The sequence below is a fragment of the Synchiropus splendidus genome, chromosome 10 (assembly GCF_027744825.2).
Source record: "Synchiropus splendidus isolate RoL2022-P1 chromosome 10, RoL_Sspl_1.0, whole genome shotgun sequence".
Lineage (NCBI taxonomy): Eukaryota > Metazoa > Chordata > Actinopteri > Syngnathiformes > Callionymidae > Synchiropus > Synchiropus splendidus.
Window position 1 is genome coordinate 185,001 of NC_071343.1, and position 27,422 is coordinate 212,422.

Consider the following 27,422-nt stretch of genomic DNA (forward strand, 5'->3'; position numbering starts at 1 on the left):
CGCTGCAGGACCGGAGGAGACAGGTGGACGGGTGTCTCCGCCGGCAGGAGCGAGCAGCCAACCACAGCTCCACCTGCCTGGAGGGTACAGAAGATCCAGGTGGATGGAACCATGTGGACGGCCCTCAAGACAAAGACCAATGCAATGACATCAATGGTTCTGAAGAAGTGGGCGTTTCTGGAGATGCAGATGGCTCTGAAGACATGGAGGGTTCTGGAGACGTGGACGGTTCTGAAGATGAACAGAGCAACATGGACGGTTCTGGAGACATACAGAGCAACATGGACGGTTCTGGAGATGCCGATGGTTCTGATGACATGGAAGGTTCTGAAGATGTGGAAGGTTCTGGAGATCTAGACAGTTCTGAAGACGTGAACGGTTCTGAACATGTGGACGACTCCCAAGACAAAGACCAATGCAATGTCATTTATGGTTCTGAAGAAGAGGGCATTTCAGGAGACAAACAGAGCAACGTGGACGGTTCTGAAGATGAAGATGATTCTGAAGATGAAGATGGTTCTGAAGATGAAGATGATTCTGAAGATGCAGACGGTTCTGAAGATGAAGATGATTCTGAAGATGAAGCTGGTTCTGAAGATGCAAACGGTTCTGAAGATAAAAATGATTCTGAAGATGCAGACGGTTCTGAAGATGAAGATGATTCTGAAGATGCAGACGGTTCTGAAGATGAAGATGATTCTGAAGATGAAGATGGTTCTGAAGATGAAGATGATTCTGAAGATGCAGACGGTTCTGAAGATGAAGACGGTTCTGAAGATGAAGATGATTCTGAAGATGCAGACGGTTCTGAAGATGAAGATGATTCTGAAGATGAAGCTGGTTCTGAAGATGCAAACGGTTCTGAAGATAAAAATGATTCTGAAGATGCAGACGGTTGTGAAGATGAAGATGGTTCTGAAGATGAAGATGGTTGTGAAGATGTGGACGGCTCTGACTCCTGCTCGGTAACTGAAAACAGTCCTGAGCCCACGTGGCCAGAGAATGCCTCACTGGACATTTCCACCCCTGCGGAGGAGAACCCTCGCCACCTCTATGACTCTCAGCTGGACCTGGAAACTGGAACGCGGTCACTGAAGAGTAGGAGCGAAGATCTGCTGCCTGGAGTCTGGTCTGAGCCGAGTCTATCAGCATCTCCGCTGCTTCCTTTCATGACTGAGCTGAGCTCCAAGTCGGCCTTTGGGATCCTGTCCACGACATTCAGGCAAGTGAGGACAAGCCAGGTCCACCAAGACTCCAGATCAGAGGACACTGAAGACAGCGGGCCGGGATCCAGGGCCCAGCCCAGTTGGAGCTCGGTGAGGGTGGTGGAGTCCAGGTCTGACCTCCAGACGGTGGACAGGTGTGTGACGAGGAACCCGAAGACTGAGCTGGAGGAGTCAGCTGATCCCTGGCTTGAACCAGGATCAGATGTGGGCCCCCGACCAGCACCAGAAGAAGAAGAAGACGGTGTGATGTGCGACCTCCTCAGATGGCTTCCAGACCGTGTCACTACGTTCCTGAGGGAAGACCGCTCCTCGACTGGCAGGAAGAGTGGACCATCCAGGAGAAGCACAGCGATGCGACCGTCCGCCGCCAGGTGAGTCATGTGACCCCGCACAGCTGGACCACAGCACTGGCGCTCCTCTGTTCAGTAGTGATGCTGGGGAGCAGAGGATGATGATGATGATGATGGGTGAAGAAGCCCAGGACCTGAGCCAGGACCTGCTGCTCCAGGTAGGGAGGAGGCTTGGTCCTCAGCAGCTGCAGGTGGAGAGTGTCAGGTTGGAGCTCCAGCAGTGGAGATGCAGCGCTGCAGCAGACTCTGAACTCTGCCGAGGTAGGAAACACTCTCATCGACTCTCTCTGTCCTTGTGGGGACCACCTGAGCCAGGACCCTGGACCGGTCTGTTTGAAGTTTTCAGACTGCCGGTCCCGACAAGTACAGCCATGCACACGCACACACACGCACACACACGGAAAGGTGCGCGCTCTTGCGCACAAGCATGAGAGTGAGGCCACACACCCGTGATGTCATCGCAGGCCGCAGCAGCGGAGAACCTGCAGCAGATGTTGGAGCAGCTGCGAGTCTCCGCCCTGGCTCTTCTGCCCGACACCTCCATCAGCTCCCAGCTGCACCAGCGGCTCGCCGTGCTTCTGAAGGAGCTGGCCGCTCTGGAAAGCACCGTCCGTTCCAACCTGCGGCTGCTGCAGCCATTGGTGGCCTTCCTGAGGAAGAGCCGGCAGGTGAGCCCCTCAGAGCGCTCCCTGTCCTGCAGGCTCGCAGATGGCACTCCAACTCTGCCTCCTGCAGGTGGAGCCGGAGGTCGGAGCCGCGAGGGAGCAGCAGGACACGGAAGTGAAGGACGTGGCCGGGGCGAGAGCCCTCCAGCTGGGATGCCGCTTCCTGCCGCTGGTCACCACGGTGAGAAGATGCAGCCGCAGCTTTATTGTCATTCTTTAGTTACGGCGGAATGTCATCACTGCCGCGCGGGTGGACGCTCACGCTCACGCACCGTGTTGTCACGAGAGATGAGAAGGAGCACACGAGGCAGGAGGAGGGAGGAGAAAGCGACTCCCAAACTGGGCTCCTGTGCTGAGGCGGTTGGAAAAAACACCTCAGCACATGAGCAACATGGAAGACGCAACAAGAGAACTCAAGTGGGATGGGAGGGCTCCCCGTGCAGAGCATGGTGGGGGCGCCGCTGCCACGCTGGCCACAGCCTGCCGTTCTGCCCGGAGAGGGTGGGAGGCCCGGGCCCAGCGAAGAGAGCAGCTTGTTTTGGCTCCGGCCTGAGTCTCTCTGTGTCTCCTGGTGGCTCTGCTTTCAGTGGGAGGCGTCCGGCCTGAAGGTCCAGAGGGTGGTGGCCGCGGTGGAGCGGACGCTGGCGTGGCTCCAGGCCGCCGAGCGAGCCTCAGATCCGCTGCAGCGCAGACTTGACAAGGTGCGCGGCTCAGACCGGAAGGGTCGCAACCTTCAGCTCCGCTTTCACAAACCGTCTCGCTCCACCCCTCTGCTCCCAGAACCTGCGGGACCTGAGCTCCCTGTCCCAGCTGCTGGACTCCTGCACGCTGGTGGACCTGGGCTCTGAGACGCAGACCTCCAAGCTGCGGCAGCACTTCGTCCGAGCTGGGCCCCTTTTCTCAGTCAGTAGCTGCAGCCGGCTGCGTTCCTCCCGGGGCCTCAACACGCTGCTCCTCTGCAGAAGCTTTCATCTGAAGTGGCGCTGCTGCTGAAGGACTGGAGAAGCGCGAGGGCCACCCAGGCCCGGCCCGAGGGAGGAGTGTCGGAGCTGCTGCGGCGCCAGCGCGCGGTGACTGGGAGGATACAGCAGTGTGAGGCCATCCTGCAGCTGGCCAGAAGATTCCACCTGCAGGCCGCTCAGGTGAGCACCTGGGCTCGGCAAGTCAGGACACCTGTGACTCCAGTGTGTCCGGCAGCTGGACCAGCTCCTGCAGGCCCAGCCCAGGCGCATGCTTCCTGAGTCTGGGGAAGTCAAACACCAGCAGCAGCAGATCCAGCATCTTCTGGCCGGCCTGTCGTCACTGAAGAGGGACATCGTCTCTGCCGTCAGCCACAGCGTGAGGGAGACCTCCTCTGTCTCTCCGGTCTTTGCTCTGTCTTCAGTCACGGTCTTCTTCTGCTGCCCATGGTCCAGGACTGGAGCGGCTTCAGCCTGGATCAGCTGGACGCTCGTCTGCTGAGCCTGGACTCTGCTGCCGTCTCTTGGTTGAAGGAGGCCTCCAGCTGTGAGGAGCAGGAGCAGAGAGAAGCGCTGACTCAGCTGCTGGAGCGCCAGGTCCCGCAGGTGAGCAGCGGACGTGGTCCTGTTTTGGTGTGAGCTGGAAGCTACTGGTCTGGACAGTGCTCCGCTGGGACCCTGGACACGGAACATGACGTGACTGAGTCAGCGGCCCGTTTCCCATCATGCGCCTGCCTCCTGACCTCTGGAAGTACATTCTCGTTGAGCGGCTCCAGCCCAGCAAGCCAGGGTCACGGGGCCGGTCCTGGAGAAGCTGTGGAGGTCACAGCAGGCACTCACTTGCCCACTTGGATGGATCAGGACAGGTCCCTCTGCGCCTGGCTAACTCACTCGGCCTTGTGCTTTCTAGCTGCAGCGATCCCTGAGCGACCTGAAGAAGCCATTCAGCCAGCTGAAGCTGAGCAGTGTGAAGAGCAGCAGGAGTGAGAAGGAGCTGAGGCACCAGCTGCAGCAGCTGCAGACCTACCAGCTCAGGCTGCAGGTACCACGCCTCAGCAGCGGGCGGAGCCTCTCACAGCCGCCTCTCCCCGCGCAGGGCCTGCAGCAGCGACTGCCGGAGGATCTGGAGGGGAGCATCTGGCGCCACAGGAAGACGCTGGAGACGACGTGTGGGCTGCAGCAAGCGCTGGGCAGGGTGAGTGCGAGGAGCAGCTGTGAAGCAGCTGTGAGCTTCAGCTGTGTGCCGACTCCCTGCAGCAGCAGTCCTGCTGCGAGGACGCCAGCGCCACCGTGGCCCGACTCTGCCACCGGCCCTCCAACTCGGGCGGCTCCGAGTCCGTCTCCGCCCTGCTGCGGCAGCTGGAGGAGAGAGTGGCTCAGATGACGCAGCTGGCCGTCAGGCTGCACGGTGGGTCGGTGGAGGAGCCTGTCGCTGGCGTCGCGGCTCATCTCTGCCGCGTCTCCTCAGGTGCTGAAGGCGCTGGGCTGCACGTCCACGAGGCCGTCGGCAAACACGCGGAGGTCCTGCGCTCCATCCGGGAGCTGAGCGGCTCGCTGCTGCTGCTGCTGCGGGAGGACTCGCTCCGGGTGACGCCCTCACACACACACACGCACACGAGCGCAGCCCTGTTTCACCCTTCCCCATTGAAACATTGAATTGGGTTTAACTTTTGAGACACGCCCCCCCAGTCGTCAGACTTGAACCACACTCTACAGGATTTAACATGACTCACTTCCCGTGTTTTCATCACCTGAACTAAACGCCTGCCGTGTCTTTCATCTACTGTTGATGGCTGTGAAGTCCGTTTCATTCCGTGGAGCCAAGAGTCGACACGAGACGCTCTCTCACACAGAGGGCGCTCTCTCACACACAGAGGGCGCTCTCTCACACAGATGGCTCTCGCACACAGAGGGCGCTCTCTCACACACAGAGGGCGCTCTCTCACACAGATGGCTCTCGCACACAGAGGGCGCTCTCTCACACAGAGGGCGCTCTCTCACACACAGAGGGCGCTCTCTCACACAGAGGGCACTCACACACACACAGATGGCGTTCTCTCACACTGATGGCTCTCGCACACAGAGGGCGCTCTCTCACACAGATGGCTCTCGCACACAGAGGGCGCTCTCTCACACAGATGGCTCTCGCACACAGAGGGCGCTCTCTCACACACAGAGGGCGCTCTCTCTCACACAGATGGCTCTCGCACACAGAGAAGGCACTTGATGTTTCCAACAGAATCACGGTTGAATGTATTCATTTCAAACCAACCACGTGACACGCGGGTCACGTGACTGGCCGCTCAGGTGAGCCTTGCCGCCGTGTCTGGTCATGTGACGCATGTGGGTGCAGCAGGAGGAGATGAAGCCAACAGAGGAGCAGGAGCAGAAGGCCAACAGACAGTCAGAGGGCGCCGCAGACACGGTGAGCTGTGGAGGAGCAGCAGGTCAGCCTCGCAGCCCGTCTAACTGAGGCCGTGTGCTGGAGGCAGGAGCCCAAGGAGACGGGCCACACCCCAGAGCTGCTGGCTGAACAAGATGGCCCACCGCTCAGCTGGAAGAGGAAACCTCCGTTCCACCCGAGCCACAGTGTGGAGGGGGAGCAGAGGAGGGAGGGGCGGACCGAGGGCAGGTGCGTGTCTGCTGCTCCCCCCCACGCTAGGTGTCACCTCACCCTCTCTCCTCTCCAGCAGCCACAGGCTTCTGACCTCCACCCACGTCCTCAGACTGTCCTGCTCCCCGGTCGCCGCAGGCCGCCGCCGGCTCCACGCCATCCACAGCCCGCCGGAGCCACCTGGCTCAGTCCAGCTGAACATCCACCGATCCTCGGCTGAAGACCTGGTGGCGCTGCAGGACCAGGGAGTGGTGTGGGACGACTCCCGGTCCAGCGACGAGTACGAGTGTGTGTCACCGGACGACATGTCCCTTCCGCCTTTGGCAGAGACGCCCGAGTCCCTGGTGGCCCAGTGGGACGTGGAGGAGGGCGCCTGCTGCAGGACCTGTGGCTCCGCTGCAGGTCTGAGAGGCTCTTGTCTGGCGGAAACTCTCGCCAGCACCGGCAGGTCTGAGAGCTTGTGCACATTGAAGCGAAGGTCATGTCAGCCACGGCAGCATGCCTGTCTCCTTCCTTCTTCCTCCAGTTCCCGGGTGCCAAACTCCCCGGCGGTCATCTCTCCGTGTCGCGCCTGTGAAGACGCTGGTTCAGAGCTCCAGCGAGCCAGCGCCGCGACCGTGCTAGCTTCTTCATCCGCAGGCCAGACCGCCGGCCGTCCTCGGGCTCCGGAGAACCAGACCTCCTCCTGCTCACATTTCCTCCCCACTTGGAGTCTGGGCTCCGAAAGCCATAAGAAAAGTTTGGGTGCGCAGAGTGTCATGACCAAACCAAGTGTTTTACATCAGGTGCCGAGGGGTGGGCTCCAGGCCTCGACTGGTCCAGACCCTCCCAAACCCCGAGCCTCCGAGGCCCTTGTTCCTGGAGCTCAATGTGCTGCAGAGAAGGAAGGTGCGTTCACCTGGAGCAAGGAAGACCTGCAGGATCCCCTTCTGTCCAGCATCAGGCTGTCTCCCAGGGAGCTTGAGGCCAGAGGGCGCTGTCGCCTCCCGGTGAGAGACAGCAGGCCGCCACAGCCTGAAGGGTCCCAGCCCAGCAAGGCCCTCCATCTCACCACCATCTCAAACCTGAATGTAGAGGTTGCCACAAGCCCCAGTCCCCCAATTCAGACCTCCCGCTCCGATGTGCAGCAGCAGGACTGGACCTCCCCCCCAGAAGACCTCCGGCCTCAGGTTGCGGTCTTGTCTGTGAGAGATGTTTGCCAGAGGCGCACCTGTGCCCCGCAGGAGGTGAGCTCTCCACCCAGCGCTGCTCTCGGCCGGACCGCACACAAAGAGGAAGCCCCGCCCAGAACCCAGGGCGCCCGGCTCAGTGCCACTCCCCAGCAGTGCGTGCATGACCCTAACGTGGCGCTCGGTGACGCGCCTCCACCTGCAGCACCCGGGCAAGCTTTTGCTGAGTCAGCTAACCTGCATGTCTCTCCACCCTCACCACGAGCTCAGCCACTAACTGCTGATGAAGACCCAGACGCCTGTCAACCCTTGGCCGTCCGTGAAGAGGTCCGGCTCACCCGTCAGATCCGGGGTCCTCCGGTGCCTGCGGCGAGGAACCCAGCCAAGTCTGGTCCACCCAGCTTCACCAGGCCTGTGTCTGGTGCCGCTGTCATGGCAGGCGCCCCAGTGGACCTGGAACTGGAGCTGGAGGCGACTGAGGAACCAGAGCCGGCACTCACCTGGTGGGTAGTCTATAACCCCACGCAGCGCCACACACTCGCTCCCACTCACCCGCATGACCAGCAGGGCGGGCGACTCCTTGCAGAGCATCAATAAAGTCTCCTCTTCTCTGGACGTGCAGCAGCTTCTTCCAGGCACTGTGACACGACTCTGCCTCGCCCAGAATCAGAGCCAGGTTCTTGATTTCATGGCTCCGGCCTGGACACCTGGACGAGCTCCTCACTCTCCAGACCCTGCTGAGGTTTTCCTCCAGGAGTGGTGCGGTTGGTGAGGAGCCCAAGTCCAAATGCCCCACAGCCAAGGTGCCTTGCTGTGCTGGGAGTCAGGGTTCATGGCGTCCAGCGGCCGACACGGTCCAGAAGCCCAGGCCTTGTTGGATCTCAATCTCTCAAGGAATGTGATGTCTGACATGCGGGACGGGTTTGGTGCGAGTGGCGCCTCACTGAGCGACTGAACATCCGGTCTTGAGTGCGGCTCTGATGTGTGTCGTCATGGTCGCTCCAGGTGTGAAGCTGAGGGGGCGTCGGCCGGCGGGGGTCGCTGTCATTCCGAGGCCGATGACGTCAGGGGTGCCGGCGTGTTGGCGCTCCGTGACCTTGGCGAAGAGGATGAAGGGCGCTGGTTGCTGGATCAAGCATGTGACCTCATCGGTGTGGACTGGCTGACGTGCTTTGGCATCCTTTGTTTCCTGCTGTGGCTCCTCCGCCTCCTGCTTCTGTGACCCTTGACCCAGACGGGGCTTCTCTTTGTCTTTGTCTCTCCGTCTGTCTGCCAAACTGCTGTTGGTTCCGGGAGCGACTGCCCCCAGCTGGCCCCGTCAACTCATGACAAACAGAACGTCAGGACCTCACGTGCTGTTCAGACTGCTCCACAAGCCAATGGCTGTGATGCTCCGTGAGTGCAGAGCGCCATCTAGTGGAGGGCAGAGGGACTGCAGCACCGTGATGTTTTTCATGTCCCTTAATAAAGAGCAAGTGTCCTCTTTCCTCCTGCACCTCCTTGCACGGACGGCTTTTAAAGGGGTGGTTTGAGTTTGACGAAGCGTCACGTGAGCGTGTGCTCAGGCGCAGGAGAAGCCTGTCCATTGGCTTCAGAGGCACCAAGCCTTGCCCCCACACCAGGGGTCTTCAGCTCGGTCCTCGGGGGGCGAGGGTGGAGCGGGTGTTTGTTCCGACTGGTGCAGCACCACCAGCGTGAGGACGTGCCAAACCAGAGGCGGCTTTGGGGCTTGCTTCCACCTCCCTCCTCTGTGGTCGTCTCTGCAGAAAGTGAGAACGTTTAAGACAAAATGATGACCGAGTCAAAGTAAGCGCTAACTCGAGATATGAAACGTGTGACTGAAGTGAAAGACAAATGGAAGGAGGCACCGTCACAGGTGCAGCTCAGCGGTCGCTTCATCGCCCGTGTGCTCCTGTGTTACGGCAGCTCTGAGACCAGCTGTGGACCAGCGACCTTTCCACGAAGATGCAAAAAGGAACTTTCGCTTGACGCTCTTCAAGAGGAAAGTGACGCGCAAAGGCAGTCGCCCAACGACAGCGCGACTATCGAGCCTGCTTCCTATTGGTCGCTTCCCCGTGCTCCCTGTGCCTGCGGCGCGTGAGGCCTTCAAACGTGTGTTGTGGACATCACTTCCAGGCAGGTGATGCGCATCATCTCCACCACCTGTCTGACACTCGCCACCCACGTTTGTGTAGCTCTGAGAAGTGTCAGCGAAGGTAAATGGAGCCTTCAACTCGCTGTAGCTTTCAAAAGAGCGATGCCGTCAGAGAGTGACCTGTCAAGTCAGTGTTGGCAGGAACTCGTCCCCGCGCCACTTCACATGCCTGTCTGAGACTCAGGAGGTGCAGGGAATCCCACCGAGCTCCTGAGCTCCCCCCCCCCCCCCCCCCCCCCCCCCCCCCACCCACCCACCCAGGGGGACTGCTTGGAGTGAGGTCAAAGTATACTTTGACTGATCTTGGCCACATCCAGATACTTAAATCCCACAAAGACTTGTCATGAATATTTCACATCAACGTTCGTGTGTGGCTGCTGACGCTTGAGTGCGACTCTGCTTCGGTCATGGTTCCTCTCCTTGTTTTCCCACTCTCACAGCCGCTCTGTTGCTACAGTCCCCGTTTGTTCTCCGCTCGGCTGGTGCCGCCAACACACAGGCCGCTGTGGTGACGGAGGGAAACCCGAGTCCAGGGAGGCCGTCGTGACTCAGGGCTGAAGCTTCACTCTGACAGGGTGAGCGGTGCGAACAGCTGCAGTCACACCTCAGCAGCAGCCCCACCGTCTGCCCGTGGTCATTTGCTTTATTGTCAGCGTTTCACTCGGCCAAATGCAGGTGTGGACCCACGAGCCTCACAGAGTCTGACCAGAGGAGCCTCCCGTCAGATCAACCTTTTCAGCTTGACAGACTTCATCAGCACAACTTTGTGACCGGCTGACAAAAGTTCTCCCCTGTCTGGATTTGTGACGTCTCCGTGTGCCAACAGCTGACGACCCCCCGCCCCTCCCGTTCGGGGCCGGCCCGCGACCGCTCCTCCCCTCTGATGTCACAGCGCTATAAGACCCCCCACCGACAGGCCGCCCTCTCTGAGCAGAGTCAGCGTTCCCGGCCTGGACGCCTCGGCTGGAGGGACGGTGCTCCGGTTTCTAACATTCAGATCTTCACTTGGGACTCATTTTTGGGACGAAGAGGTTCTGTGACGCGCGCCCACCAGGGGGCTTCTTCAGCTCCTTGTGCTCTCAAGTAAGTGGCCCACAGACTTGTGCATGCTGACTCGCAGCTCACCCGCCAGGACTCGTCCAGAAGCGGCCCGTAGGAGCCCCTCAGTGCTCGGGGCTCCTACGGGCCGCTGGTGTAGCGACGTCCCAGAATAGATGCTGAGAGCTTCAGACCAACCTGATGGCTTTTTAAGGGAATTGAGAGTGGGGACTATCAGTTGCTCCGACACATGGTGGCTGTCCATCAAAGTGAGGTGTCATGCGGGGGTGGGAGGGGTGTTATTTTTAGAAACCACCGTTAGATAACCCCCCCCCCACACCTCAGGGGGACTTCACTCTGGAGGAGCCTCAACAGCTGCGTCTATTTATAATGACCAGAGATCAGGTGAGGAGGGGGTGCTGCTCTCTCACCCCCCCCCCCCAGACAAAAAAGTCTGCGACTAGTCACTGTGTTGTTGGCTAATGTTGACATCAAATCATGTTGGGATCACATGTTGTTGAGCTCAGAAATGTTGGGGTCACATCATGGTGTTGGGGTCAGAGGATGCTGAGGTCACATGATCTCAGGGTCAGAGGATGCTGAGGTCACATGATGCCAGGGTCAGAGGATGCTGAGGTCACATGATGCCAGGGTCAGAGGATGCTGAGGTCACATGATCTCAGGGTCAGAGGATGCTGAGGTCACATGATCTCAGGGTCAGAGGATGCTGAGGTCACATGATCTCAAGGTCAGAGGATGCTGAGGTCACATGATCTCAAGGTCAGAGGATGCTGAGGTCACATGATGCCAGGGTCAGAGGATGCTGAGGTCACATGATGCCAGGGTCAGAGGATGCTGAGGTCACATGATCTCAAGGTCAGATGATGCTGAGGTCACATGATCTCAAGGTCAGAGGATGCTGAGGTCACATGATGCCAGGGTCAGAGGATGCTGAGGTCACATGATCTCAAGGTCAGAGGATGCTGAGGTCACATGATGCCAGGGTCAGAGGATGCTGAGGTCACATGATCTCAAGGTCAGAGGATGCTGAGGTCACATGATGCCAGGGTCAGAGGATGCTGAGGTCACATGATCTCAAGGTCAGATGATGCTGAGGTCACATGATCTCAGGGTTCTTGCTCATATGTTGTCATTACTCTGAAGAAGATGATCGATTCTTGAGCAACGTGGTGTGTTGTGTGGTGACTAAGTGACAGTGTGTTGCACTGGACCTCTCAGAGTCAGCTGGTCATAATGGAGGCACAGCTCTTTGTTGGGTATGAGAGTTGAACTAGAGGAGGTTCTCAGAAATCAACAGAAGGGCTTTTGTTCACCAAGTCATGAAGGAAGTTGACCAGGACCAGAAGCTCCAGGAGTCTGAGGAGTGAATGTGGACGGCAGCAGTGAGTGGGTCTGTAACGGGAGTGACTGCAGTGTGTGGGCCAGGTGTTTGGGTCACTTGAGGCGTGTGTGTGCCACCAGTTACTGAGGCGTTGGTGCGTCCTCCAGGGTCCGACCCTAGTTCCATTCTGCATCTTAGAGTTGAAGCATGAAGAGCTGAGAGGAAGGAGGTCAGCGCTGCCTCCCTCTGACCAGGAATCTCACGTTGAGCGTCTGTGTCTCCAGGGCGCCGACTCATCATGTCCACACAGGCGCCTTCATTCACGCAGCCGCTGCAGAGCGTCGTGGCACTAGAGGGTAGTGCCGCGACGTTCCAGGCTCAAGTTAGCGGTAAGTTCTGCAGCTGAGTTTCACTGGTGCTCTGGAAGGCCAGTCCTGATGCAGCGTCCCCGCCTCTCCAGGCTCTCCGCTTCCTGAAGTCAGCTGGTTCCGTGATGGCCAGGTTCTTTCCGCCGCAGCTCTCCCCGGCGTGCAGATCTCGTTCAGCGAAGGCCGCGCTGTTCTGAAGATCGCCGCCGTGACGCCTGCCCACAGCGGGAGGTTCTCAGTCCGAGCCACCAACGGAGCAGGACAAGCCACCAGCACCGCCGAGCTCCTCGTGACAGGTAGGACTGGCTGTCAGCGAGGGATGTGAGCTCTGACTCCTCCTGGCTGAGCCTCGTGCGCCTGCTCAGGCCGTGTGACATGACGGCAGAAGGGGCCAGGAACACTAGGCATTGATCCCAGCTCCTCTTGGGTTCTGATAAAACCTTTGATAATGGCACCTCTCCAAAGGCTCTTGACAAAAAGCCTACGGCTCAGCAGGAAGGCGAGGAGAAGACAGCAAAGGTCTGGGCGATGTGCCTTCTAATGAGGAGCTGAGGCTCTGATGACTCAACAGAGCTGGGCCAGGCCCCAGGTCCCCAGGCAGGCGTGGAGCTGACAACACTGAAATAGACACAGCTGCTGCAGCATAGCTTTCCTTAAGTGGAACTTTGGAAGATGACCGGCGACAACTGGATCCTGCGGCTAATCCCGGAGAATCCGTTAATCCTGCTGCATCTGAAAATAGCTGGAGTCACGGGACCAGAGAGCTTTGGTGGTGGTGGTTCTGGTCCAGGCTCAGGGCCATGGTCTTTGCCCTTCACCCCAAATGTTGCTCTCGCATGTTGTCTTGGTCCCTCTGGCAGGACGCCACCAGTCTCCTGCTGTGACGCGTGGCTCTGACATGTGGATGCTGGAGGGCCCCACCAGGACCTGGCTCGGCTCACCGGTGTCACCTGTGTTTGTCTGTGCAGTGGAGACGGCGCCCCCCAGCTTCCTGCAGAGACTGCAGAGCTCCACCGTCAGACAGGGCAGCCAGGTCCGCCTGGACGTCCGGGTGACTGGGATCCCTCGACCTGTGGTGAAGTTCTACAGAGAAGGAGCTGAGATCCAGAGCTCTGCAGACTTCAGGATCCTGCAGGAGGGAGAGCTCTACAGTCTGATGATCGCTGAGGCCTTCCCGGAGGATTCTGGGACTTATTCCGTCAGCGCCGCCAACAGCAGCGGCCGTGCCACGTCCACCGCCGAGTTGCTGGTTCAAGGTGAGACTGGAGAGACGATTGCCGCTGGAAGCTTGTTGCCACGGCGACTGATCCCAACGCGGGTGGTCCACAGGTGAAGAAGCTGTCCCTGTCAAGAAAACCAAGACTGTCATTGCCACATCCCAGATGGCCGGTGCCCAGACCAGAGTGGAGCGGGTGAGTGGGCGTGGTGTTGCCCAAGACATTGTTCCGCACGCTCTCGAGCTCTGGATGGTTTTCTCTCTGACCCGCAGAAGGTGGAAGCCAGCTTCCAGACCTCTGCCGTGATGGAGGTGCAGCTTGAAAGCGGGATGATGACTCAGCATTTGGCTCATAAAACCCCACCGCGGGTTCCTCCAAAACCAACCTCCAAGTCTCCGCCTTCCTTCATCTCCAAGGTGACGGCTGGACGCCAGCAGTCCCCGTCGCCGGTCAGACATGTGAAAGGGCCCGCGCCCACACCGGTCAGGTGAGTGCCGTACTGGACTCCACTGGTCTGGTCTCACATGGTGCTGACATACGGGGCGCCGCTGGGCCTCGGCCTCGACCTTACGGTGACGCCGATGTTTCCCAGAGAGAAGGCAGCCGCGTCCGATTTGCCTTGATGTGCCGCTTCCTGTGCGACCTGACTCTCACCTCCGTCTGAAACGTTTCTCCACAGGTCCGTCTCGCCGTCCAGTCGTTTGTCCGTTTCTCCCATCAGACCCGTCAAGTCTCCCGTCATCACCAGGAAGCAGGTGAGAACCTTTTTGCCCTGTCTGCCGCCCTGTGCTGTCTTCCTGACGTCTGTCCCCGCGGCAGGCGTCCGCTGCTGCAGACGTGCTGCCGCCCTGGAAGCAAGGCGACATGCTGGCGGAGGCCGGCTATAGCAGCATGACCAGCGTCACCAGCGTGAGCAGCGCCACTCAACTGCACGTGGAGAAGCACTGGGAGCAGCATGTGACTGCAACTAAAGAGGTGGGTGGCATCAGAGCGTCGGGCTGTGGCTCATGGTCCACCTGGGCCCCACACGCCGCGCCTCTTGGTTTGCCTCTCCTTTGCCGAGAGCTCCTCCCTGTCCACGGCCTCCCGGCGGATGCTTTGGATTTTTATTGCCACCTTCAGGACTAGCGGGGGAGGAGTTGTAGCGCCGACTCTCAGTTGTCCATAGCAGCAAGCGTGAGTGAGCTCTCACTCTATCTCCAGGAGGAGGGCGGGAAAAAAGCCGAGGCAGTTGCTACGGTAGTGGCTGCGCTCGACCTGGCTCGGGTTCGTCAGCCGGCGCCCACTGAGGACGCGGCGGAGCTTGGCGTCACGGTGACGGTGGTGGCAGAGAAACACGCTCGGCCCTCTGAAGCCTGCGCTGTGGCTGGCTCAGTCCAGGCGTCGCAGGTTGGACATCACAGACTCTGCTGCTCACCGTCGCACTTAATCACCTCGCCATGTCTTGGTCACTTCAGATTCAGAAAACAGAGGCTCCACTTCCTCATTTCACGGTTTCTAAGGTTTCTGTTCCGGAACCTGAACAGGGCCGCGAGGTAAGAGGCGGAGCTTCCGCCTGCCGTAAACCGCGCTACCATCATCATCGCCATCCTCCTAACTCGGCTCACCTAACACGCCACCTTCTGCAGCTTCACGTCAGAGTCGCGCATGTACGGGTCACCTGCAGCATCACACGCCGGCAGTAGATGCTCAGCAGGTGCTCCACGAGCTGAGCGTCCTGGTGCTGGTCAGCCTGTCCAGCTCCACAACACAGCACCAGATGATCGAAAGATGTGAACTTTAAGCTCAAGTGAAATACTTCACCAAGACGGTCATGTGACCCGGACAGAGGTTAGTCGCTCGGTGCCCGCCCACCCGCCTGTCTGAAAAGCCACCGCGTCGCCCTGGCTCCCAGGCTAGCAGCCTGAAACTAGCAGGTGGTCCAAAGCCCCGCCCCCTGCCCATTCTCCTCCCAACACACCACGTCGACGAGTTGCTTTGTGAAAAACAAGTTCAAACACTTGCGGATGCAGCAGTCTCCTGTTTTACTCTGCGACCCAGATCGATTAAAAGAGACACATTCTTATCCCGATTCTTTCCCTGACAGCAGGCCACAGCTTTGCTCATGCTCTTGGATGTCTCAGCTGTGGATCTGTCCACACCAACGCCGACGTTCATCCACTCAAACAGGGCGCAGGGCAGTGGGAGCTTCTCCTCGAATTAAAAAACTATGAGTTGGTTTTGTAAAGGACCCTTTCAGGTCACAGCGCTTCCTTGCCGCGACAGGCGAGATGTGGATGACCCAGCGCTTCTCGCGGAATGTAGTGTGATGACACTAGGAGTAGGGCGTTGTCCAGGCACTGGTGAGGAAAACTGGGCGTCCATTTTTTCACGGTTTGCGCTGGACGCCCCCCGAGCTAAAAGCCTGCCATAGCACCGAGGCTCCACTGGTCGGTCGTGATGCTGCAGGAACTTTTTCATCACATCCTTAATCCAGAGTTTTCCCTCCGCACACTAACCGTGGCTGGTGACCGGCGTCACTTGGAAGGTTAATGCTCTCTGGTTGACCTGGCCAGGTGTCCATCGCCGGCTCCGCTATTGCCACTCTGCAGAAAGAGCTGTCCTCCCCAACAGCTGCCAGGAGAATCATCAAGCCGGTCAAATCTCCCAGCCCATCACGCAGAGTGGCCCTGGCGCTACAAGTCAAGCCGGAGCCTCGTCCTCCACCTTTCAAAGACTCCACATACCAGAGTCATTTGGAGTTGCACTCAGCTGGTGTCAGTGCGGTGAGCGAGGAGGAATTTGAGGACTGGGAGCCTCAGGTGGGTCCAACCTCCCCGACATAACCTCACCGGCTTCGACGTCCTCTGACCAACTTATTCCTCCCAAACTCTGAGAACACACCCTCAACCTAAACGTCTTTCCTTACAATGCCTCACTGGGAGGAGCCAGACCAGAGTCGCTCCCCAGCACCGCCAATGACCGGTGACCTAAAGCCTGTCTCTCCTCAGGAGGTGGTTGCAGTTCCGACCAGAGCCCAGGAGCCTGTTGTGCCTCCCACACTGGTTGTTGTAAGTTCCCCTCCATTATTTGCTGGTCACTTGTGCCAGATATCCCCAAGGTTTCGCCTCTGTGTTCAGGGTCTGAAGAATGTGACAGTGACTGAAGGCGAATCAGTGACTCTGCAGTGTAACATCACCGGCCAGCCAGCTCCCGTCGTCCTGTGGTTCAGAGAGGACTACAAGATCGAGAGCTCCATTGACTTCCAGGTCAGCTACGAGAAGGGACTGGCCCGTCTGGTCATTCGTGAGGCGTTTGCTGAAGACAGTGGCCGCTTCACCTGCACCGCCACCAGCGAGGCGGGCACCGTCAGCACCTCCTGCTACCTCCTGGTCAAAGGTAACCCAGTTTTCCACTGGTGTGCTTCAGTCCTCCAGCTCTCCCATTGTTTCTTGAAGTGTCAGAGGAGATAGAGAGCAGGGAAGAGCTGACCACCGTGACTGACATGGGAGTCACACAACAGAAGACGTGAGTGAACACTTATTCCCCTCCATCTTTACTCGCCACCCTTGGAGGCCGCTGACATCTGGCTTCTTCAGACTGGAAGTCCAAGAGCAGATGGTGTCGGAGGTGAGCACAGCCGATGCTGCTGCTCCATTCTTCATTAAGAAACCCAGTGTCCAGAAGCTGGTTGAAGGAGGCAGCGTGGTCTTTGAGTGTCAGGTTGGAGGCAACCCAAAACCTCACATCGTCTGGAAGAAGAGCGGCGTTCCTCTGACCACCGGATACAGGTATGAGGCAGCGACTTTAAGAAGATCAGTGTTAGGTGCCGTGTGGTTTGGTCTTCATGACCGGGTCGTGTTGAGGGGAGGTGTGCGGGTGTTCATTCGTCATGGCGTCCCCAAAGGCTGGGCGTGTCCAGACCATGTCGGTGCATACACAATTGAGAACGATCCATCTGTTGAACTGTGGGAGTGGACCAGCAAAGCATGAGGAGAGAAGTGACCATGTCAGGCTGCAGCGCTAACCCTGACCCAGACGTCACACAAACAGTCCGCTGCGGATCGTTGGAACGCAAGCTCACGAACCAGCCGTCCAGACAGCAATGTTAGAGGGTTGGATGATATGAAGCATGACATGAGTTCGGTTCTCTTTCGTCAAATTGTGGCTGCAGTCCGACCCTTCTTGATCCCCTGTCAGATACAAAGTGGCCTACAAGAAGGAGACTGGCGAGTGCCGACTGGAGATCTCCATGACATTTGCAGACGATGCCGGAGAATACTCCGTTTTTGCCAAGAATCCACTCGGGGAAGTTTCAGCGTCCATTGGACTGCTGGATGAAGGTAGGATCCCGGTGTGCATGCAAGGACACCTATGTGTGTGTGTGTGGTTTGTGACGAGCCACTGTGATCGCAGAAGAGTATGAAGCCTCCATGAAGCAGCAGGACGTGACGTACAAAACTGAAGTGACAACCACAGTGATTCAAGAGCCAGCTGTGGTCGTGAGTCAGTATGAGCTGGATCAGAGGAGAGTCACCACCCCCATGAGCTTCATCTCAGAAACGGTAATTCCTCAGTCCGGTTACGTCCCGACCCTGAAGAGCAAATGTCCCAGATATTCTCCCTTTTCCTGGTTTCTGGCAGGAATTCCTTACCTCGGCGTTTGAGGAGAGAATCATCCAGGAGATTGAACTCAGAATCATGAGGATCACCTACCGAGAGCTTGTGACGGAGGATGGCGAGCTGATGGTCACGGCGACCGAGGACCAGGCAGCGCAGCCTGTTTTCCACACGCCCGTCAAGAACTACAGGATCGTGGAGGGAATGGGGGTCACGTTCCACTGCAAGATGGCTGGAACCCCACTGCCAAAGGTATCATTGTGGCCTGTTGTGACAGCACTGGGCAGGGTCTTATCTCAAGTCTTTCTTCGGGCAGATTGCGTGGTTCAAAGACGGCCAGCGCATCAGGTCTGGTGGACGTTACCAAATGGAAGTCCTTCAGGATGGACGAGCCAGTCTGCGCCTGGCAACGGTTCTGCCTGAGGATGAGGGCGTTTACACTGCCTTCGTTTCTAACGTCAAGGGCAATGCAGTCAGCTCCGGGAAGCTCTACGTTGAGCCATCTGGAGTCATGACTCCTCAGAGATTCACTCCACAGCCGACCATGCAGAGGATCAGGTGCGTCCAAGAGTTCTCAATAAGGCTTTGTAGGTGGCACTGAGGCGTCTGATGATGGTGTTTGTGACCAAGGTCCACATCCCCTCGCTCGCTGAGCCGCTCACCGGGGCGTTCCTCCAGTCGTTCCCCGGGACGATCTCCTGCACGAAGACTAGACGAGACGGACGAGGCTCAGCTGGAGCGACTTTACAAGCCAGTGTTTGTCATGAAGCCCTCCTCATTGAAGTGCTCTGAGGGACAGACGGCTAGGTTTGACCTCAAGGTTGTCGGCAGGCCAATGCCCGAGGCTTACTGGTTCCATAATGGTAAGAGAGAACCTTGCGTCTGTCGCCTCGAGCAGCTGACACTTACTCCCTGGTGTCACCAGGACAACAAGTGGTCAATGACTACAGCCACAAGATTGTGATCAAGGAAGACGGCGTCCAGTCCTTGATCATCGTCCCGGCCATGCCGCAGGACTCTGGCGAGTGGACAGTGGTGGCCCAGAACAGAGCCGGGCGGACCTCTGTCTCAGTGACGCTCACCGTGGAAGGTACGCTCCAATCACAGACGCGTGCCCCTCCTGAACGCGCTCTTAAATCTCATCTGTCGCTTCTGTCCGCAGCTCGGGAAAGTTTGACTCGACCTCAGTTTGTTGAGAAGCTGAAGAATCTCACAGTCAAACAGGGCACCCTGGTGGAGCTGGCTGTCAAAGCCATCGGAAATCCCCTGCCGGACATCGTCTGGCTGAAAAACAGTGACATCATCAGCCCACACAAGCACCCACACATCAGGTGAGTACCTGCACATCCCGCTGGGCCTCGTCTAGTGTGGGCTCTAACCGCCTTTTTCTTTTTTAGGATCGACGGAACCAAGGGTGAGGCGAGATTCCAAATTCCAACCGCCACAGGCTCAGACAGCGCCTGGTACACGGCCACGGCCATCAACAAGGCCGGCAGAGACACCACTCGCTGCCGAGTCAACGTGGAGGTGGACTTTGCCGCTCCGCAGCGAGAGAAGAAGCTTATCATCACCAAAGGAACCTACAAGGCCAAAGAAATTGCAGCTCCAGAGTTGGAACCGCTTCATCTGCGCTATGGCCAGGAGCAGTGGGAGGAGGGAGATCTGTACGACAAAGAGAAGCAGCAGAAGCCACTGTTCAAGAAGAAGCTGACGTCCATCCGCATGAAACGTTTTGGTCCAGCTCACTTTGAGTGCAGGCTGACGCCCATTGGAGACCCAAACATGACGGTGGAATGGCTTCATGACGGCAAACCTCTGGCAGCTGCAAACAGGTTGCGAATGGTCAATGAGTTTGGCTACTGCAGTCTGGACTACGAGGTGGCTTATGCGCGCGACAGTGGCGTCATCACGTGCAGAGCTACCAACAAATTTGGAGTGGACCAGACCTCGGCTACTCTGATTGTCAAGGATGAGAAAGGCCTTATCGAGGAATCGCAACTTCCTGAGGGAAGGAAAGGAGCTCACCGCATCGATGAGATGGAGCGCTTGGCTCACGAAGGCGGCCCTGCTGGAGTCAGTGCGGACGAGGAATGCGAAAAAACCAAACCTGAGATTGTCTTGCTTCCTGAAGCAGCCAGAGTGCTGGAGGGCGACATTGCCCGATTCCGCTGCAGGGTCACCGGTTACCCAGCACCCAAGGTAAACTGGTATCTAAACGGACAGCTCATCCGCAAGAGCAAGCGATACCGCCTGCGCTATGACGGCATTTACTATTTAGAGATTGTGGACATCAAGTCGTATGATGGCGGAGAGGTCCGAGTGGTTGCTGATAACCCTCTTGGTACCACCGAGCACACAGTCAAGTTAGAAATTCAACAGAAGGAAGACTTCAGATCAGTTCTGCGTCGAGCTCCGGAGCAAAAAGCAGCAGACGTAGCACATGACCAAGGCCGAGTGGGTTTTGACGTGGTGAAGACAGACCGAACCGTGGAGGCTTCGCAGGACAGAGAAGTTGTGAAACTGAGGAAGACTCAGAGAATCGTTCACGAAAAAACCTCCGAAGAGTCCGAGGAGCTGAAGAGCAAGTTCAAGAGGAGGACAGAAGAGGGCTTCTACGAGTCCATCTCTGCGGTGGAGATGAAGGCTCGTCGGAGAGACGACTCCTACGAGGATTTGCTGAAGAAGACCAAAGAGGAGCTCCTTCATCATCTGAAGGAGAAAGAGGAAGCGGAGAGAAGGTCGATGGAGGAGCAAGGGCAAATCACCATCCCCACATTCAAACCGGAGAGGATCCAGCTCTCACCGAGCATGGAGGCTCCCAAGATCCTGGAACGCATCACGAGTCAGACCGTCGCTCCGATGGATGAGGTTCGCTTCCGACTGAGAGTTGTGGGTCGTCCAGAGCCAGAGTGCCAGTGGTTCAAGAACGGTATTCAGCTGGACAAGACCGAGCGCGTTTACTGGTTCTGGCCTGAAGACCATGTCTGTGAGTTGGTCATTCGAGACGTGACAGCGGAGGACTCGGCCAGTGTCATGGTCAAGGCCATGAATGTTGCTGGTGAAGCCTCAAGCCACGCCTTCCTGCTGGTGCAAGGTAATTCCAGCGCCTGTCGGCCTGTATGGTTTTGTTTTGAGCGCCTTTGCTCTCTTTCCGCAGCTAAAGCAGCGGTGAACTTCACACAAAACCTAGAGGATGCCACCGCCAGTGAAAAGGACACCATGGTGACCTTTGAGTGTGAAACAAGCGAACCCTTTGTGAAGGTCAAATGGCTCAAAAACCAAACGGAGATCTTCTCTGGAGACAAATATCGAATGCACTCAGACAGAAAAGTCCACTTCCTGTCTGTGCTGGTGATCGACATGAAGGACGCCGCAGAATACACCTGTGTGCTTGTGGAAGATGAGGGCGTCAGAACCAGCGCCAGGCTCCATGTGGAAGGTGAGCATTTGCATGGCTTCATGTTTGTGACTTCTGTGAGTCTGTTGGACCAGACCTCATGGTTGGAAACGCTCCTGTGTGGACAGGAGCTGCCTTGGAGATCCTCAAACACCTAGAGAACATTGAGATTCCTGAGACGTACACCGGAGAGTTTGAAGTGGAACTGTCCCGCGAGGACGCTGAGGGCACCTGGTTCGTCGGAGAGAGGGAGATTTCTGCCAGCGGCAAATACGTCATGTCTTCCCGCAGAGGGAGACACAGCCTCTCCATCAAAGACGTCCGGAAGGAGGACCAGGGCAAATACTCCTTTGTCTGTGGAGATGTGAGCACGAGTGCCACGCTGAAGATGAAACGTGAGTGACGTCCTTCTCTGGTGCAACTGAGCCGTGGTTTCCTGACTCTCTTGGTCTCCTCAGTGCGCCCTGTGACTCTGATGCAGCCACTGAGCGACCTCACCATCTGCGAGGGTGACATTGCGCAGCTGGAGGTCCGATTCTCCCAGGAGAATGTGGAGGGAACCTGGATGAAGAACGGCATGGCGCTCTCCGCCTCCGACCGGGTCCATATTGTCATTGACAAACTGGTTCACAAGCTGCTGATTGAGAACGTCAGCAGAGAAGACGCAGCTTCCTACTCCTTCGTGGTCCCGGCCCAGGACATCAGCACGTCCTGCAAGCTCAACGTCCAGAGTAAGAACCGCTAAATGAGAGAAGCCTTTGTGTCTGGCATGTGTCTCTGACCGAGCTGCCGCCTCTGTACAGCCATAGACATCCTCGTGCCGCTGAAAGACCTGTCATCGACTGAGGGCACCAAGGCAGTGCTGGAGGCCAAGATTTCGGCTCAGGATATCAGTTCCGTCAAATGGTACCACGACGACAAGCAGCTGACACTCAGCGACAGAGTCCAGGCAGTAGCCAAAGGTGCCAAGCAGCGGCTGGTTTTCAGCAGAACCTTCGCCTCGGACGATGGACGCTACAAAATGGTGGTTGGCAAGGTGGACACCAGCTGTCGTCTGACCGTAGAAGGTAGGACGAGCGTTTGAACTGGCTGTGCCGTGTCTCACTGAGCTCCCGCTCGTCACAGAGGTGCACATTGTCAAGCACATGGAGGACAAAGTCTGTTCCGAGTCGCAGAACGTCACTTTCCACGTGGAGGTTTCCCACCCCGGCATTGATCCGGTCTGGACCTTTAGGGACCAGCAGCTCAAGCCTGGGACTAAATATAAGTTGGAGTCCAAGGACAAGTCCCATTCGCTGACTGTCACCGACGCCATGAAGGACGAGGAGGGACAGTACAGCTTCCATGCTGGCCAGAAGATCTCCAGCGCTCAGCTCACCGTTTCAGGTCTGTTTTGCGTGCACCGTGCCAAATCGACACGCAGCAGATGCCAACCGGTTGTTCCTCCACCAGGTGGTGCCATCACCCGCCCCTTGCAGGACGTGACAGTGGCCGAGTCTCAGACGGCGCACTTTGAGTGTGAAGTGGCCAACGCAGGCGCGGAGGGACGGTGGCTGAAGGAAGGACAGCCAGTGGACTTCAATGACAACGTGGTGAGTGAGGACGTGGGGGCGCTGCGGCGCCTGACCGTCGTCATCACGCGGCCTCAGGATGTGGGCGAGTACACCTACCAAGTGGCCAACTCCAAGACTACTGCCAACCTCCGGGTGGAGGGTGAGTGACCTCACACCGACGTCTCCGCTTCCCATCTGCTCCTCTGACGTCTGTTTCCTCCGGCAGCGGTGAAGATCAAGAAGACTCTCCGGAACCAGACGCTGACAGAGACTCAAGATGCGGTGTTTACACTGGAACTCACCCACCCAGACGTCAAAGGGTCCCAGTGGATCAAGAATGGCGTGGAACTGGAGAACGGTGACAAGTACCAGATCAGCTGCGACGGCTGCACTCACACTCTGAGAGTGAAGAACTGCAGCACACAAGACGAAAGCGTCTACTCCTTTAAACTGGGAAAACTGTCAGCCAACGCCCGACTCAACGTGGAGAGTGAGTCCCTGTCTGTTGACCCCCTCAAGACTCCTTGTCCTTGATGAAGCTCTTCCTGCCTGATTTGCAGCTATCAAGATTGTGAAGAAGACCAAGGACGTGACGTCGCTGCTGGACGGCGCCGCCTCCTTCGAGCTGAGCCTGTCGCACGACAACATTCCCGTCAAGTGGATGTTTAGAGGCGTGGAACTGAAGCCCAGCGACAAATGCAAGATCTTGTCCGAGAGGAAGGCGCACAAGCTGATTCTGCAGAATCTCGAGAGCAGCGATGCTGGCGAGTACACGGCCGTCGTGGGTCACCTGAGCTGCGTCTCCACACTCACCGTGGAGGGTAAGACACAGCCAGCGGACACGTCACACGCAAGGCTGGTAACTAACGACGGCGCCTTGACCTCTGGCAGCTCTGCGTGTCACCAAACCTCTGGACAATGTGGAGGTTGCTGAGACGCAGGTGGCCACCTTCGAGTGCGAAGTGTCGCATTTCAACGTCCCGTCCGGCTGGCTGAAGGACGGCGTGGAGATCGAGATGAGTGACAAGTTCCGCATCGTCGTCCAGGGCAAGCTTCACCAGCTGAAGATCATGAACACCAGCCGCGACGACTCAGCCGAGTACACCTTCGTCTGCGGGAACGACCGCGTGTCTGCCACTCTGACCGTCACACGTAAGTCCGTCCCTCTCTCTCCTGCTGCAGCGACCACTCGACGGCAGCTCTGCCTTGTTCACCCTCCAGCGGTCATGATCACCAGCATGCTGAAGGACCTCAACGCTCAGGAACGTGACACCGTCACCTTCGAGGTCACTGTCAACCAGGAGGGCGTAGCTTACAAGTGGCTGAAAAACGGGGTGGAGGTGAAGTCCTCGGACCGGTGTCAGTTCCGCAGCCGGCAACTCACGCACTCGCTCACCATCCGTAACGTCCACTTCGGAGATGGCGGAGAGTATCAGTTCGTGTCTGGGTCTGCCTCGTCCGCCGCAAACTTGTTTGTGGAAGGTGAAGAGAGTTGCCCGCAGACAAACGCGAGATCAAACTGGACTCAACTAACGCTCCTGATCCGGTGCTTGTTTCCTCTCAGCTCGTCTGATCGAGTTCACCAAGAAGATACGAGACGTCAAGATCACAGAGAAGAAGAAGGCCGTCTTCGAGTGCGAGGTGTCTGAGCCCAACGTGCAGGTGACCTGGCTGAAGGACGGCCAGGAGCTGGACACCTCTGAGGACCGGTGAGCTGCTCCACAGCCTCCACCATCCGCGGACCAAGGAAGCTGAAGCTCTTCTCTCTTCTCAAAGGTTCGTCACCTCGTCGGAGAAGTTCGTCCACCGTCTGATGATCCAGAGCGTCCGCATGTCAGACGCAGGCCAGTTCTCAGTGGTGGCAGGATCCAGCATGTCCAAGGCTCAGCTCATTGTGGAGGGGCGTGACATTCGGATCTCGGAACCTGCTGAGCGCACCATCACGGTGAGTGCTGCGGAAGCTGACTTTTGGGTTCCTGTTCGTCGGCTCACTGGCTGCTCTCTGACAGGTTCTGGAGAAGCACAGAGCCACCTTTGAGCTTGAGGTGAACGAGGAGGATGTGGAGGGACGCTGGCTGCGCAATGGTGTGGAGATCCAGTTCACTGTGGAGGACCGCTTCAACTACGTGGCCATCAGGAAGCTCCATCGCCTCACCATCGCAGAAACCTTCAGAAGTGATGCGGGCGACTACACCTTCATCGCAGGCAAAAACCGCAGTGTGATGCACCTCAGAGTGAACAGTGAGTCCTGCAAGTCTTCACTTGAGTTCAGACTGGAAGCCGCTGAACCCCTCTCTGTTTCTCAACAGTCCCAGAGCCCCCCCAAATCCTGCGCCACATGGAGCCCCAGGCAGTGGAGGCCGGGCAGCCGGCTCGTTTCTCGGTGGTGGTCAGCGGCGTCCCGCAGCCGCAAGTATCCTGGTTCAAGAACTCGCAGGCTCTGGCTCCAGGCTTCAAATGCAAATGTTTGCATGAGGGACAGGAACACACGCTGCTGCTGATCGAGGCGTTTCCTGAAGACGCAGCTGTGTACACCTGCGAGGCCAAGAACCAGTGTGGCGCTGCCAGCAGCACAGCAGCACTCGACGTGGAAGGTGAGGCAAGGCGCCGCGCTCCTGACATCTTAAACCGGCTGCTCAGAGCTCAGAGACGACAGTTAGGAAGAGCCCTGGCTGACTTGATGCAGAGCAGCCCCCTCTGCAGTCGACCTCCAGGCGGTGGAGGTGGATGATGCAAATGACCTCATGACAACATCTAGGAAAGCCAGTAGAGCAGGGGGGCGGCAGTGTGAGCAGCCCGCCCACTGCACTCCTCACACACCCGACTGGCCAAGCTGGGTTTGCACCCACTGCGGCCCCTCACCCACACTGTCACTGAAGAATCATGGGCTCGCTCATGGCCCAGTGTTGAGGAGTTTGTTTGTGTCCCAGTGCCTGAGGTGGTCTCGCCAGACTCGGCGGCTCCAGTTGCTCCTCCTGTTGTCGTCACTCCCATCGTGGAAACCTCTGTCAGAGAAGGAGAACCTGCTCGTTTCCAGTGCCGCATCCGTGGCGATGGTGAGTCCATTCAACGTGACCCCCGACCTGAACCTGAGCAGACCAGACCTGGGCCCGACTTCACTAATGGACAGAACCAGCAGCGGTGTGACAGCCAGGCTCTTTTCCTCTCCAGATGTGAAGATCAGCTGGTTCCATGAGCAGAAGGAGATCAAGCATTCTGAGTCTTTCCGGATGTCTCAGTTCGACGACTGCTGCCTGCTGGAGATCTCCAGAGTCTACTCCGAGGACCAGGGCCTGTACTCCTGCACCGCCACTAACGCTGCTGGAAGCAGCAGCTGCTCGGCCCAGCTCACTCTGGATGGTGAGTCAAGTCCTGTCATGCTCCTCCGTCTCACTTGCTCTTCTGTCTCTCCTTTCACGCCTTTCTCATCTCCCCCGCGTAACTTCTGCTTCTCCTCTTTCCTGTTCCTTTGTTCTCTGTCATTCTTCAGTCATTTTCCTGCCTCGATTCTTCGGCCCGTTCATTCGTCAGTCTTTTTGGTACTTGTTTGTTACCTTGCTTCATGGTATTATCAATACCTGTCGGAGTACCCTTCCTTCTTCTTCCCTCTTCTCTCTTTGACATCATCCATTCAAATGCCCCCTCACTTTGCTTTTTCACCAAAAAGATCCCTTCGTCGTCTGCCCATATTCCCTCGTCCTCCCAGCCCCTCCTGATCCCTGTCCAGCCTTCGCCGCTCCCTCTGTCCCCGGAGCCACTATTCCTCTACCTTCCTTCATCTGTCTTGTGAGTGGAGTGACATGGAGGCACGTGACATGCGCGTAAAGTGGTGGTGCTTTTTCCAGGCCAGAGCCGCTCAGAGTCTCAGCGGCTCGTCTCCAGGAGCCTTGTCGTCGCTCCGGAAGCTCCCGTCAGACAAAAGCCTGCTTTCCTGCAGCCTATCAAGAGCTGTGTGGTCACTCATGGCGAGGTGGCCCGCTTCTTCGCACGGGTGTCGGCCCGACCCAAACCCCGGGTCAGCTGGTTTCACAACCATCAGCTGGTCAAATCCACCAGGAACGTGGTGTTTCACTTTGATGAGGTGACGGACACGGCCACCCTCATCATCGTGGACACTTTCCCCGAGCACGCGGGCGAGTACACCTGCCGCGCCGTCAACCCCGCCGGAGAGGCGGCGTGCTCGGCCACGCTGGGTGTCAGCAAAGAGGAAGCAGGTAACCGCTGACTCCTGACACCAGTCAGAGCTGGAACTAACCTGCACCCCATCCTCCCATAGTCTCCTGGTCTCCTACACACGACCCTACTGAGCGACTCGCTGACCTCGCACATCGTCTGCATTACCTTCTCTGTGTCCCTCAGCTCCCGCACCACATGCTCCCTCCGTCACCACCTCATTCTGAGCTCCTTCTTTCTGCACAACCTTGCACCTCCCACCTGCTCGCCTCCTACCCCTGAGCCTCCACCGTTGCTGCAGACCTTTCTCCTTGTCATTCTGAACGTCTGACGTGCGGTATGGTCCGGTGACGCTCATGTGAACTCTCTTCTCCCTCTCTGCAGTGTCGCAGGTCAGCGAGCAGATCCAAACCACGGTGGAGCAGCAGATCAAAGGTCAGTCATGTTTCTGAACACTGAGGTCAGGGTTGGTGGGGGACGGTCAGGAGAGGGATCCAGGCAGGACCTAATTGTGTCCGGTGGGAGTGAAGGGTCCACATGATGTCGGTGCTGCTGCATGTCTTTATCGTCCATCTCCTTGGTCCTACCGCTCCTGGC

General features: G+C 57.8%; 3 protein-coding genes across 16 annotated transcripts in view; all 3 read left to right on the plus strand.

The window, feature by feature from the left end:
• The window catches only part of LOC128765534 (dentin sialophosphoprotein-like), an 8,644-nt gene extending 6,637 nt beyond the window's left edge, over window positions 1–2,007 (plus strand). The window contains exons 7-8 of one of the 2 annotated variants that reach the window (XM_053876242.1): window positions 1–1,597; window positions 1,653–2,007. The exon at window positions 1–1,597 is cut by the window's left edge and continues 58 nt beyond it. In XM_053876242.1, coding sequence (XP_053732217.1) covers window positions 1–1,597; window positions 1,653–2,007 — 1,952 coding nt within the window. The remainder of the gene's footprint in view (window positions 1,598–1,652) is intronic. The other variant, XM_053876243.1, reaches the window with a different exon arrangement.
• Window positions 2,008–2,028: 21 nt separating this feature from the next.
• ccdc141 (coiled-coil domain containing 141) lies at window positions 2,029–8,478 on the plus strand. The gene is made up of 15 exons (XM_053876241.1): window positions 2,029–2,244; window positions 2,312–2,422; window positions 2,829–2,942; window positions 3,022–3,144; window positions 3,204–3,383; window positions 3,439–3,579; window positions 3,657–3,806; window positions 4,111–4,395; window positions 4,458–4,608; window positions 4,669–4,787; window positions 5,554–5,625; window positions 5,693–5,832; window positions 5,891–6,262; window positions 6,341–7,486; window positions 7,989–8,478. The coding sequence occupies exons 1-15, from the start codon at window positions 2,029–2,031 to the stop codon at window positions 8,203–8,205; spliced, it is 3,537 nt and encodes a 1,178-aa protein (XP_053732216.1). The 3' UTR covers window positions 8,206–8,478.
• A 1,201-nt stretch (window positions 8,479–9,679) lies between these two features.
• Window positions 9,680–27,422, plus strand: part of ttn.2 (titin, tandem duplicate 2) — a 150,120-nt gene continuing 132,377 nt past the window's right edge. For 10 of the 13 annotated variants that reach the window (XM_053876223.1, XM_053876225.1, XM_053876235.1 and 7 more), the window contains exons 1-40: window positions 9,680–10,221; window positions 11,803–11,907; window positions 11,979–12,182; window positions 12,855–13,142; window positions 13,216–13,298; window positions 13,376–13,590; window positions 13,783–13,858; window positions 13,923–14,078; window positions 14,307–14,492; window positions 14,561–14,638; window positions 15,659–15,904; window positions 16,094–16,153; window positions 16,223–16,481; window positions 16,541–16,610; window positions 16,682–16,873; window positions 17,283–17,425; window positions 17,499–17,647; window positions 17,727–17,954; window positions 18,019–18,260; window positions 18,333–18,565; window positions 18,628–18,792; window positions 18,865–19,033; window positions 19,100–20,796; window positions 20,860–21,141; window positions 21,228–21,494; window positions 21,558–21,830; window positions 21,903–22,166; window positions 22,225–22,485; window positions 22,552–22,812; window positions 22,879–23,142; window positions 23,213–23,473; window positions 23,544–23,804; window positions 23,874–24,134; window positions 24,217–24,361; window positions 24,429–24,597; window positions 24,662–24,893; window positions 24,962–25,246; window positions 25,583–25,708; window positions 25,824–26,012; window positions 27,210–27,260. In XM_053876223.1, the coding sequence (XP_053732198.1) occupies window positions 11,817–11,907; window positions 11,979–12,182; window positions 12,855–13,142; window positions 13,216–13,298; window positions 13,376–13,590; window positions 13,783–13,858; window positions 13,923–14,078; window positions 14,307–14,492; window positions 14,561–14,638; window positions 15,659–15,904; window positions 16,094–16,153; window positions 16,223–16,481; window positions 16,541–16,610; window positions 16,682–16,873; window positions 17,283–17,425; window positions 17,499–17,647; window positions 17,727–17,954; window positions 18,019–18,260; window positions 18,333–18,565; window positions 18,628–18,792; window positions 18,865–19,033; window positions 19,100–20,796; window positions 20,860–21,141; window positions 21,228–21,494; window positions 21,558–21,830; window positions 21,903–22,166; window positions 22,225–22,485; window positions 22,552–22,812; window positions 22,879–23,142; window positions 23,213–23,473; window positions 23,544–23,804; window positions 23,874–24,134; window positions 24,217–24,361; window positions 24,429–24,597; window positions 24,662–24,893; window positions 24,962–25,246; window positions 25,583–25,708; window positions 25,824–26,012; window positions 27,210–27,260 (9,082 nt within the window). In that variant the 5' untranslated portion in view covers window positions 9,680–10,221; window positions 11,803–11,816. Of the gene's footprint in view, window positions 10,222–11,716; window positions 11,908–11,978; window positions 12,183–12,854; window positions 13,143–13,215; window positions 13,299–13,375; window positions 13,591–13,782; window positions 13,859–13,922; window positions 14,079–14,306; window positions 14,493–14,560; window positions 14,639–15,658; window positions 15,905–16,093; window positions 16,154–16,222; window positions 16,482–16,540; window positions 16,611–16,681; window positions 16,874–17,282; window positions 17,426–17,498; window positions 17,648–17,726; window positions 17,955–18,018; window positions 18,261–18,332; window positions 18,566–18,627; window positions 18,793–18,864; window positions 19,034–19,099; window positions 20,797–20,859; window positions 21,142–21,227; window positions 21,495–21,557; window positions 21,831–21,902; window positions 22,167–22,224; window positions 22,486–22,551; window positions 22,813–22,878; window positions 23,143–23,212; window positions 23,474–23,543; window positions 23,805–23,873; window positions 24,135–24,216; window positions 24,362–24,428; window positions 24,598–24,661; window positions 24,894–24,961; window positions 25,247–25,582; window positions 25,709–25,823; window positions 26,013–27,209; window positions 27,261–27,422 lie in introns of all 13 variants that reach the window. The other 3 variants (XM_053876224.1, XM_053876230.1, XM_053876231.1) reach the window with 3 other exon arrangements.